The 12,304-nt window shown below is 33.7% G+C and overlaps 2 protein-coding genes across 4 annotated transcripts in view; one reads left to right on the forward strand and one right to left on the reverse strand.

Moving 5' to 3' along the window:
• Nucleotides 1-9,774, forward strand: part of LOC143253339 (stress-associated endoplasmic reticulum protein 2-like) — a 41,589-nt gene extending 31,815 nt beyond the window's left edge. The window contains exon 4 of one of the 2 annotated variants that reach the window (XM_076507061.1): nucleotides 8,262-9,774. In XM_076507061.1, coding sequence (XP_076363176.1) covers nucleotides 8,262-8,299 — 38 coding nt within the window. In that variant the 3' untranslated portion in view covers nucleotides 8,300-9,774. Of the gene's footprint in view, nucleotides 1-627; nucleotides 6,182-8,261 lie in introns of those variants that run through there. The other variant, XM_076507063.1, reaches the window with a different exon arrangement.
• Nucleotides 1-12,304, reverse strand: part of LOC143253338 (NALCN channel auxiliary factor 2-like) — a 74,637-nt gene that overhangs the window by 5,809 nt on the left and 56,524 nt on the right. Inside the window, exons 2-3 of one of the 2 annotated variants that reach the window (XM_076507058.1) lie at nucleotides 11,417-11,582; nucleotides 5,078-5,207 (exon numbers count right to left, since the gene is read on the reverse strand). In XM_076507058.1, the coding sequence (XP_076363173.1) occupies nucleotides 5,179-5,207; nucleotides 11,417-11,582 (195 nt within the window). In that variant the 3' untranslated portion in view covers nucleotides 5,078-5,178. Of the gene's footprint in view, nucleotides 1-5,077; nucleotides 5,208-11,416; nucleotides 11,583-12,304 lie in introns of those variants that run through there. The other variant, XM_076507057.1, reaches the window with a different exon arrangement.

Below are 12,304 nucleotides of genomic sequence, written 5' to 3' on the forward strand. Positions count from 1 at the left end.
GCAGATGCACTTATGGGAAAGTGTTCATAGCCAAAGTAATTGATATCACTCCACGTGTAACAATTACACACTGCATCATACGCAGAGAAGAACCTGCTTCAATGAAATTGCTATACAAAGCAAATAAGGTGCAGCGAGTGTTGTGAACTTTGTAAAATAAGAATCTTTGAACAGCAGACGGTTGACCATTCTCTGTGAAGAAACGGAATCCAAGTACGACAAGTTCCTACTGCATACAGAAGCACGTTGGTTGTCACATGGAAAGACAATCAGTCGCAATGTGAAGCTGTAATAAGAATTATTATTATTTTTGTCAAATTGCAGCCCTACAACATCAGTTCATTTTCTGGATGAAAATTGGCTCGTCATCATGAGTGGCTCCATCTGCCGGTTATTTTTGATAAACTCAATTACTTTAACTTGTCACTTGCAGGTCTGAATAGCAATGTTTTGCAGTTGAGTATCTAAGTGTCTACATATTGCAAAACATTCTGTGGGAGAAAAAAGAAACAAAACAGTTGGAGAATTAAAACTGTGAAATGTTTCTTTCTTACCTTAGTGAATTGTTGGAAGAAAAGTAATTAAATTATACTCTTATTTGTAACGTTGTTTCTTTTCTGTTTGCAGATTAATTCTAAGACCCAACGGAAGAACACGATTGGATCTGGAATCCGTTTAACCATGGCAGCATAACCTTTCGTCTGCCACTGACAGTTCAAAAAATGTTCATTGAACTAGCCAGTAATAAAACTATTTGTGCAGAATTCTAAAACGTCTTGAGAACTTCTGGATAACCTCTGACCCTACCAAAAAGCTATGGATATGCATTTACCTTTTACATGAAAATATCCGTGTGAGTTGACATTGTATGCTCTAACAGCAATCAAAACAAAAGAACGATCTCGTTTGCAGGTAGAGTGTTATGTATGTCTGAGTTGCTGTGTCACCAGTGTACCCAAGAATGGACCTCATCTTATACTAAGCTCAAACCAGTCCTTCACACTAAAATGGTGATTAAATCGAAACTGATTATCTTGTACTGTGTACCCTTTTAACACTTGTTTTATTTTTATACGGGGAGCAGGGGCGCAAACAAACGCATCTCAATAAGGGGGTGCCATAGAAAACGTTTGCATACCAATGGTCCTCTTGTTAGTCTAATCAGATTGAGAATCCGGGGATTCATGGTCCATATCAAACTGCTACAAAAATTCACAAATACTCTTAAGGATCGTGGGTATGATATATGAATTATAGTCAAATACCACTATTTAACTTGGGGGTTCTTATCTGGTTGCCTTTCCTCTAATCTGCCAGTTCAAAATGTGTGTGCGTGTTTTCTTATAGCAATGCCACATCGGGTTATCTACTGTGTCCACAGAGCAGAATCGAACCCCTGATTTTAGCGTTCTAAATCTGAAGACTTACCACTGTTTCACCAATCAACCAGTTCAAAGTTGTGGATGGCCATGCGCAGATAGCCCTTGAGTAGTTTTGCGAAAAAAAAAATCGTTGAAAAATTAATCAGCAGGATACCTAAAGACATAGTAGTTTTTCTGAATTTATGGTAACCTTTTATTTCTTTCCGTTTTTTCCAGGTTTAATTTCTAAAAAGGATATCATTTCTTACATTATAAATTAGTTTCAGTAGTTTGGATCTAAATTCTTAGAAAAAAAAGTGTTTTTGGTTTTAAAAAACTTTATTATCATATGTAGGTTCACTGACAAGTTAAAGATTTCTAGAATTTCTAATTTGTTTTTCAGTTAAAATGAACCTTGTACTTGTAACGATAAAGTAGCCAGGTTTTGGCGCACTATGCTACATATTGTAGGTGATGATTATATAGAATCTTAAATAACATCATTTGTTTATCATTAAGCACAAAGCTACCCGATGAGTTCTCTTTGCTCTTCCCACTGAGGGAGGTATCGAATTTTTAGATTCCATGACACTTTTTAGTAACAAAGGTATAACTGAAACTTGAAAAGTACTCGTTTTGTAACTGTCGAATATTAATGAAAAACTAAATTCGTGATTATACTTATCAATGTGAATTTATAGGTGAAATACCGTCAAATGTGTGTGTGTGTGTGTGTGTTTTTGTTATAGCAAAGCCAAATCAGGCTCTCTGCTGTGTCCACAGAGGGGAATCGAACCCTTGATTTTAGCACTGTGAATTAGAAGATTTACTGCTGTCACAACGGGGGACCCATCACATGAGAAAAACTACCCATCTTCATTGTTATACATTCATTAGTACATAATAAAAATTACTTAATTAGTAATTGACTAATAATTGGACTGTGCCGTACATTTGCATTACGAATTATTTGCACAGTTTAAAAGCATTATTAATTGTTACAGAATTTTTATTCATTGTTATTAGGTATTAATTATCAAATATATTATACCTTACAATATGTACCTTACAACTGACTTAGCCAAGTAGTTAGGGCGCTTAACTCACAATTTTGGTATTGTGAGTTCGAATTCCAGTCCAACCAAACATGCACCCCCTGTCACACCAAACATGCCTGCTCTTTCAGCTTTGAGGGCGTTATAATGTGACGGTCAATTCTAATATTCGTTGGTAAAAGAGTAGTCCTAGAGTTGGTGGTGGATGGTGATGATTAGCTGCCTTCCCTCTAGTCTTTCACTACTAAATTAGGGACGACTAGCCCAGACAGCCCTTGCGTAATGGGATGATGAAAATGATTAAGCAAAGTTGTAACTTCTGCATTTGATGGATTGGTTTGGTTGTAGTTATGCACATAGCTACGGAATAGGCTATCTGTACCCTGTCCATCACGAGTAATGAAACCAGCGGTTTAGCGTCTTATGCCTGCAGACTTGTCGCTGAGACTCGGGAACTGGGAGATATGTGGTGTAAACCAAGCATTAGTTTGCTGTTAAGACATAATAACAAAACGAAGGCAGTATCGGCACGTGGCAGTCTATTCAGCATCCTTCAAATGGCTCAGCGGAAAATCTGATGGCTTGTAGTCATAATGCTAAAGAAAATGGGCTTCGATGCCATCCGTGATGGGCACACCACGATAATACGTTATGTAGTTTTGTACTTAACGAGAAAACAAACAACTGTACTTAAGTAAAAAACACAATTTAGTTTGTACTTCAGTAGATTACAACAAACGAAGTAGTCCAAAACCCAAAATTACAAGCTGCACAAATCTCAGTACTGGGAACAAACTTTTGCCTGAAATACCTGGCGCCATATTTTCATAAATTACTCGTAAATCGCTAAACAGGAAGAGGCACTGTAACAGCAGCGAATAATTTATATTTTTAATTAAAAAATGAAAACAATTCATACTCGTACAGCCATGTACTAACTGTCTATAAACACGATATTTAAAATGAAATAACTGAAAATCAACTTTTCTAATATTATTGGCAATTGCGCAGCACTCACGGTCGATTCCATGGGACAGGGGGAGATGAGTTTTAGAGCCCTTATTTTTCACTTTAGATTTTGTGGCCCCTCTGTAGATAAACTCTTCTACTGGACTTTGGCCGTCTTGTTTCCGTTAGGATCGGAAGGAGTAAGTTGTTCGAACTTGACCACACATTAGTCACAGTTTTTTAACTCATCGTTTTCTTTTATCTGGGACTGATGCACCAATATGTGTTGCCTGTGTGACACTCAAGTCACAATAGCTCACATTTTACTGTGGTGCCGTCGTTACGACTCTGGACGGCGGCACCATTTTAGACATGTTTTGCCCACAGGTTTACCCTTGACACAGGACAGTGTCATTGGCGATTGTGACGCTGTCGACTTGACAAATGTGTTTAATTTTTAAAGGAACACTGGCCTTTTTAACTTTATCAAAGTTTTTATCTGGCGTCGGATCACTGTTTTAACTTTTTTCTTTTAGACTTCATAATAATTTTACTAGTTGTTTGCCGCAGATAGTTAATTGCTTTGCACCATAAAACGCCAACAAACCAATTTATGACAGCTTGAGCTAGAAACTGCTATTTTGGTTTGTTTGGCCTAACCAATACTTGTGTATATACACTTCCTTTCACCTTAAAGTTTTTGTGTTTTTGCTGTAAATTAGTCGTGTTTAATCCGAATGACAAAAACTAAAAACAGTCCTCTTTTACTCTTAGATGAAGCTGTGATAAGAATCTCAGATCAATAGCTCACGTGACTTTTAGCTGATGCACGCGCAAAAAGTTTCGTTACATCTGAGCAGGTTTTTTGAATAACTTTTCACATGTGGTTTACATTTACACAAATTAAACTCTTAGTTTTAGGTTGAAAAGCTCTATCAGAGTACCACATTTGAAAATACAATTCATAATATGTAACTATATAATTCTATCAAATAAAGAGGCCCTACTTTTGGTGTGAAGAACAAAAATAGGAAGAAACACAATCAGGTATTTCGTAACCGATTGCTTTAAAGTTCGGTATGTAAATTAAAAATCCAGTAGAGTACATTCAGTAAAAATGTGTGTTTGGATTAACACAGTTATAGCTACAGATCTCTCCTGTTAATAACACAATGTGTCCTGCAGGTTTTTTTGTTTTTGTTTATGACCGCAAGACGAACTAGCGTGTGTCTTGATCTAGACTGATGCTGTACTACTATCTTGTGTTAAGTATCATTAACACAGCAGTCTAGTAAAACAAAGTAACGAACCAGCATTACATGTTCTGTATGCAGAAACTAGTCTCGTTGTCATTATCGTTAGAAATAAAAGAAAATCTTTAAAGCTGACGCGACAGAATATAGAAAACTACTTTGTTACGTGGTTTATCACTTGCCCAGAGCACGTGTTATTAAATACTTCTTAAGTATAGGTGAAAAAAAAGGAAATAGAACTGAGGGAACAAGAAAAAAATTGAATTTCAGAAAATCATCATAAAGAATTACGGATTAGAAACTTTATTGAACTTATAAATCTTATAATGAGAGTTCTTCTAATAAACTCCTACAATACTGTAGTAAAATCGACTGAACGTGATTCTATCAACAGTCACGTGAGGATTACTTACTACTCTCTCATTGGTCATCATTTCACTCATTGTCATAATTGATTATTTGGGTTACGTTTGTGAAACCTCCCCGAAGCGAATATATTCCTACAGGTCGACGGTTTCGGATACAGATGGTTCGGTTTCTTTTGATATGTTTTGTTGTTACTTATAAACTTTTCTTACAGTTTCGAAAAGCTGAAAAATGAAAACAAAATTGGAAATGTTACCAAATATTACCCATAATTCTCCAAGATTCATTTTATTTTTTTGACAAACGGTTAGAAAGGGATAAGTGGATGCATTTTTGAACAACAAAGGTCGTAGGGTTTCTCATCTTCTAATATATGACCGTTTGTTTACGGGTTAGTTGTAGAGCGCAAGGCTGGGATCGAAACACGATTTTTAGCATTATAAGCCCACTGAAATAAGGTACCGACAAGTCCTAAATGTTGAACATTATTACTTTCCGTTAGTAGTAGAATACACAGAAATTTAACCAAAGTTTTGTGTATGGTACAGAGATTAAATAAAACTGTCAAACTCAGTGATGACGAGAAAACCCACTTGTAGAGAAATATATATGTAAAAACAAACATAATCACATATATATGTAAAAACAAACATAATCAAATATATATGTAAAAACGGCTGGTTTGGGTTGAGAAAATTTTTTATGTAGAGGAGCGAACAACGTCAAGTTCACAAAGAAAGAAAGAGATAACTGACCGATAGCTAACCACATGTTTGAAGGGGGTTGTGTAACTGAGTATAGGAATGTAGAGGGCATGCTTAGATGTTTGATTATATTTATTAATATAAGTATAAAGGTGTTCCTTTGTATTGGTTTATTTTGGACTTGAGTTGTTGTATAAGTAAGGCTTCTTTAATTTTGTATTTGTTTATGTTTGTTTCTTTATTTAGTATTTGGGTGTTTTCTATGGTTATGTTGTGGTTATTTGATTTGCAATGTTCGAAAACGTGTGAAGGTGACTTTTTGCGTTCTTTGAATCTGGTTTCCATTTTCCTACTTGTTTCTCCAATATAGAAGTCGTGGCAGTTATCACATTGTATTTTATAAATAATGTTGGTGTGGTGTTTGTCAGTGTAGTTTTTACATAGTATAGAACACAGTTTTGTGCCTAGCTTTTGAATAAATTTAGTATCAACTGGAATGTCATATTTTGTTATTACTTTTTGCCAAATGTTGGTTATTTTTCTGTCGGCAATATATGGTATGCAGCAGTATATGGTTTCGTCAAACTATCCAAGCATTTACGTGCAAGGGAACGTAAAATTATGCTACGTTGAAAGGAAAATTTTTCCTGAAAATGTCAAATAAAAGACAGAAGATAAATTTTATTAAAGTTCTATTCACTTTTTCTTGTTGTCGTCACCGCTGGGAAGCTAATTTTTGGGTAAAGCTATATTATTTTGTATTTATAGCAAAGCCACTATGGCGACATAACTGCAAGTAAGAAGGTAAAATGTATCACATAAATGTGGTAGTTACACTTTTAATGTTCGATGAAATCACTTTAAGTATGATTTTTTTTTTTACTTTTCCTAAAATTAATTTTTTATGAAAATTTGCATTTTTTAAAACCAGTTGATCGAGTCCGGATATAAAACTCAAATTTGTTCTACGTGTCTCGAGACAAGTTATTTACGAAAAGTTGTGAACTTACTTCTAAGTTGCCCAGACATGTTTCCATACTTCTTTCAACTAAAGCTATTAAAGCAATCTGTTACCAACGAATATCGGGATTGATCATAACGTTACAACATTTAGGATTTAGTGGTATCTGTCAAAATTTGTAATGCAGACTAGAGGAATTTACACATTTTGATAAAAGTTAAGCAAATATGATCTTTACACTGAGATAAATATAAAATAATATACGTTTTTTTTTAAACCAACGTTTCGACTTTACGTCTTCTTCAGTGTAAATATACTGAGTTATGCATATTAACACTAACAAAGTCGCAAAGGCGAAACGTTTGTTTAAATAAAAAGTATTTTTTTATTTATTCGGAGATCTTCCTTTTTAACTTATTTTTTCAAAGTGAATAAGAAATTATTACTTCTAATCAGTCAAGATTCTTCGTATAATGAAAATAGTGGTTGTAAAGTATCCTCACAAACGGAGTCCTGCGATTGCGACACAAAACCAGAAAAAATACTTTCAAATACATATTAATACAAACCCCAAAACACTAAGATCAAAATGAAAACCTATACTGAAACCAGCTACTATACAAATCCTTTAAAATCAACACCGAATAAAAGACAAACAAACGAATGTTAAATCTAAATGTTTACATAAAATTACAATCTTATATGAACCTAGTATGTACTGAGATTAAAATAGTCACAAGTATGCTTGTACAAATCATAAACAACGAGACTGAAATTCAATAAAAGATTGCACAATTTATTCTTAAACTAAAATATAAGATTGCCTGTTAAGTCAGTTATCACAGGTACCCGGAAACGACAAGACTGGGTAAAAATATCAGCTGTCAAACTCTGATATAACAATATTAAAATACGGAATTAATTGTCAAATCCAAACTTATACAAACAAACAAACTTTGATATTACTGTTAACTTTAAGTATAATATGTTTTCAACTTTAAAACTTTTTAAACTCGACAAAACATCATCGTAAAGAAAACAAAAATCGAGTTTTATGCTGTCAGTAAGAGAACAGACAGGTTTGGTCTGGTAAGTTTTAAGGCGAGTGTTTCTTGATACCGTTTAAAATTAGTTTGTTTGTTCTGGAATTTCACACAAAGCTACTCGAGGGCTATTTGTGCTAGCCGTCCCTAATTTAGCAGTGTAAGACTAGAGGGAAGGCAACTAGTCATCACCACTCACCGCCAACTCTTGGGCTACTCTTTTACCAACGAATAGTGGGATTGGCCGTCACATTATACGCCCCCACGGCTGGGAGGGCGAGCGTGTTTTAGCGCGACGCGGGCGCGAACCCGCGACCCTCGGATTACGAGTCGCACGCCTTACGCGCTTGGCCATGTCGGGCCCGTTTAAAATTAGAGTGCAGAGTTAATTACGTAACTTTCACAGAAACTGCTAAGAAAACAACATATTAAATGCTATTTTCCTTTGCACAGTATAAACCTTTGAAGAATGGCATTTGTGACTTCCTATACTTTGTGTTAGAAACTTGTTTTTGTGAATTTTAGTACTTCGGTTGTAAGTGATGTTAATGTTATTCAGTTATGTTTCAGGGCAAACTGTAGGAAGGAAAGTACCAATTTTATTGTAACTAGTAGAAACATCCCCCCCCTCTCCTTCCCATGGGCGTCTGTTTAGACAGGATCGTGGCCAGCTGAACGATTTGCTTCAATCAAAACTTGTTCCTGACTTCTGACTACATCTTGGCAAGCACTTTCATGTGCTTCTGTATTTCGAGTTTGTTCCTGGGTTCATCTCACTGGATCTTGCTTCATAACTCTGTGCGCAATTCTGTCTTTCTTTCTGTAACTTGCATCCTGGAATTTTATTTCCTTTATCAAAGTTTCAGACTTCCTCCATGATAAGTCACTTTTCTGTTTGATAATTGCTTGGAATCGTGATTTTTTTTCCGTCGAATTAAAACAAGAGGAAATCCTCATTTCCTGCGGCACTTGAAATTCAGTTAAGCAGGACTAGAGTAAATTGATCTACAAAACTCTTCCCCATTTTTAATTAGCTATATTTTTATACGCCAGCAGTGCGAAGCTTCGGGTGTATATACCAGATTCCTATTTTATTACTCGTCAGGAGCTCTATCAGCCTACCCTCAGATTAAAAATTTTCTGGGCAGGATTAGCATAAATTAAACTATGAGACCATGGGTGTGGTCATAGTTATATATATCAAGTGAAAGGGTTTTACATTTTGAGCCCAAACCTTTGATTAGATCTCAAAATTAGTCAAGAGATGATAGAGCTACGCGTAAGCTGAAAGTCTATACTTGAAAAAACTCAGAGCCGATATGCAGCGGCTAAGAAAATACTCGTGTAAGTTCAGAAAATCAAGTTCCAACCATTTTTTTTCCAAATTTGTATGCAACGAACTCTGCACGAAGGATAACTCAATTCATAGTGTACGCTGAGTTATTCAACAGAAAAATTCATTTATTGAGAAATATGACAATGATTTTCCACAAGGAAAACTCACTTGAAATTCTGCCTTAAACTCAATTTACTACAATTTTAGAAGTTTCATTCTTTAATTTCATTGAAAATAATAAATGTACAAAATTAATATACATTATTAAAAAGGAAAAAAAAGTACCACTTCTTCATTAAGGAAACGATTTAAAAATAACATTATAATATAAAGTCCTAATATTTTTTTTAAATTTTAGGGACGATCTATTTTGTAACGTGTTTCATTGCGGTACAATATAAAGCTGTTATGAACTTTTCTTTAAAAACAAGTCAACATATGAACTAAACAAACGTTTATATAAAGAAATTCAATTGTAACGAAACTTTGTTAGAAATTATTCCTTATGATGCTAAAAAATTGTGCGAAGTTTCATTCAAATCGAACTTAATCTGTGGAAGGAGTTTTCAGAAAACGCGGATATTAGTCTTTATATTATTATATAGATATACATATGTAGATCTGAGACGTAATTCTGATATTTTTCTTTTTTCACGCGACATATCTAAAAATTGTAAAAAATGTGTTTTACTGTGAGCAACTATTAAAATGAATAATAAAAGCGAATTGCACATTTTTAATAAAAAATCTATAAATCACTTTTTTTGCAGTAAAATAGAAATGACACATGTAATCGTTAAAGTTAGAATTTTTCCCAGACTGAAACTAGTTAAAAATAACATACCAAAATGTTAAGAGATATAAACAAGCAAAATTTAAATCATAAATGCTTAAAATGAATCTGTAATGACATGTAGAAGAGCGAGTTTCATACTTTAATTTTTAGACATTAGAAATACTAAACAACTCTAAAATACATACAAGATGTTATTAAATTACGTCCGCAGTCACTGGAAATAAGCTCAGTTATAGAAAACCCTGTCACCTTAAATTTTACCCATAGTCACTTAAAACAACATTCGTCATACAAGAACTTGTTTTTCAAGACTTACTTACGCTTACCGGAAGTAATATCTGTTATAGAACAAATAGTTATCTAAATCTACAGTCACTGGAAATAACATGTTATAGAACAACTAGTTATCTAAATCTACAGTCACTGGAAATAACATGTTATAGAACAACTAGTTATCTAAATCTATAGTCACTGGAAATAACATGTTATAGAACAACTAGTTATCTAAATCTATAGTCACTGGAAATAACATGTTATAGAACAACTAGTTATCTAAATCTACAGTCACTGGAAATAACATGTTATAGAACAACTAGTTATCTAAATCTATAGTCACTGGAAATAACATGTTATAGAACAACTAGTTATCTAAATCTACAGTCACTGGAAAGAACATGTTATAGAACAACTAGTTATCTAAATCTATAGTCACTGGAAATAACATGTTATAGAACAACTAGTTATCTAAATCTACAGTCACTGGAAAGAACATGTTATAGAACAACTAGTTATCTAAATCTATAGTCACTGGAAATAACATGTTATAGAACAACTAGTTATCTAAATCTAGTCACTGGAAATAACATGTTATAGAACAACTAGTTATCTAAATCTACAGTCACTGGAAATAACATGTTATAGAACAACTAGTTATCTAAATCTACAGTCACTGGAAATAACATGTTATAGAACAACTAGTTATCTAAATCTATAGTCACTGGAAATAACATGTTATAGAACAACTAGTTATCTAAATCTACAGTAGTAACATGTTATAGAACAACTAGAAATATAGTCACTGGAAATAACATATAGAACAACTAGTTATCTAAATCTACAGTCACTGGAAATAACATGTTATAGAACAACTAGTTATCTAAATCTATAGTCACTGGAAATAACATGTTATAGAACAACTAGTTATCTAAATCTACAGTCACTGGAAAGAACATGTTATAGAACAACTAGTTATCTAAATCTATAGTCACTGGAAATAACATGTTATAGAACAACTAGTTATCTAAATCTACAGTCACTGGAAAGAACATGTTATAGAACAACTAGTTATCTAAATCTATAGTCACTGGAAATAACATGTTATAGAACAACTAGTTATCTAAATCTACAGTCACTGGAAAGAACATGTTATAGAACAACTAGTTATCTAAATCTATAGTCACTGGAATTAACATGTTATAGAACAACTAGTTATCTAAATCTATAGTCACTGGAAATAACATGTTATAGAACAATTAGTTATCTAAACCATACCTATAATCAGTGTAAAAAAAAAAGACCTGTTATAAATCTCACCTATACACTTGAAGACCGGTTCGCCAGCATATTGTTCTTTGGTGTGAGGATGAAAATAGGGGCACTGTTGTTCTACCCGATGACAGAACGTCCGGCAAGGTCTTATAGGTTCATCACGGAAGAAAAACGGAAGTAGCATGGCGCACACCCACTCTCGATAAACTTTCTAAAAAAACAAAAAAAACTTAAAACTGGCCTCCCTTACAACGTTTAGTCAAACATTTTGCATATATTGTTTATGGTTTCTTATGTGTCACCAAAGAGTGAGGGGGTTTACAAAAATTAGATGAATCAAAAAATCGTCAACCCGAAGGTAGATCTTTCTTTAGGTTGTAGTTAGTAAGAAACGAGTGTCAACTGTGAAGTTACTGAAGTGATTTTGGATGATGTCATAAATATCTGTAACAGCTTACCATAACAACGAGTTGTTGCCAGTTTGAAGGTGTAGGTGTCAGTGAACTCCAGCGCACAAAAGTAAAAGATTTGGTAAGGAATATTCTCTAGATGTTAGTGGTAGAAACCCGCTATTAGTGCTTTAGATATTCGTTTGATAATCGTTCTACCGTTACGTTGGCATTGATTAAAATTAACTGCCTTTTAAAATTAACTTTGAACTTTAAAGCTGAATAAATGTTTGTTTGTTTTTGAACGTGATGTGTAATACATTGTAAACATAAACCCTTCTTTCTATAATTCCTAATATCAAAAATATATAAAAATTACAACCATTGTTTCTAGATCTAGCTAAACCTATTTTTCTTGTTCAGTTTTTGTAAACGGTACTTAACAGACGTGAAATTGAATTTCTAAATATTTTCGAGAAAAGTCCAAAGTAATAATGATTTGGATTTAACTACTACTTTAGACCAACGTCAAAAAAACCCAAAA

The sequence above is a fragment of the Tachypleus tridentatus genome, chromosome 6 (assembly GCF_004210375.1).
Source record: "Tachypleus tridentatus isolate NWPU-2018 chromosome 6, ASM421037v1, whole genome shotgun sequence".
Lineage (NCBI taxonomy): Eukaryota > Metazoa > Arthropoda > Merostomata > Xiphosura > Limulidae > Tachypleus > Tachypleus tridentatus.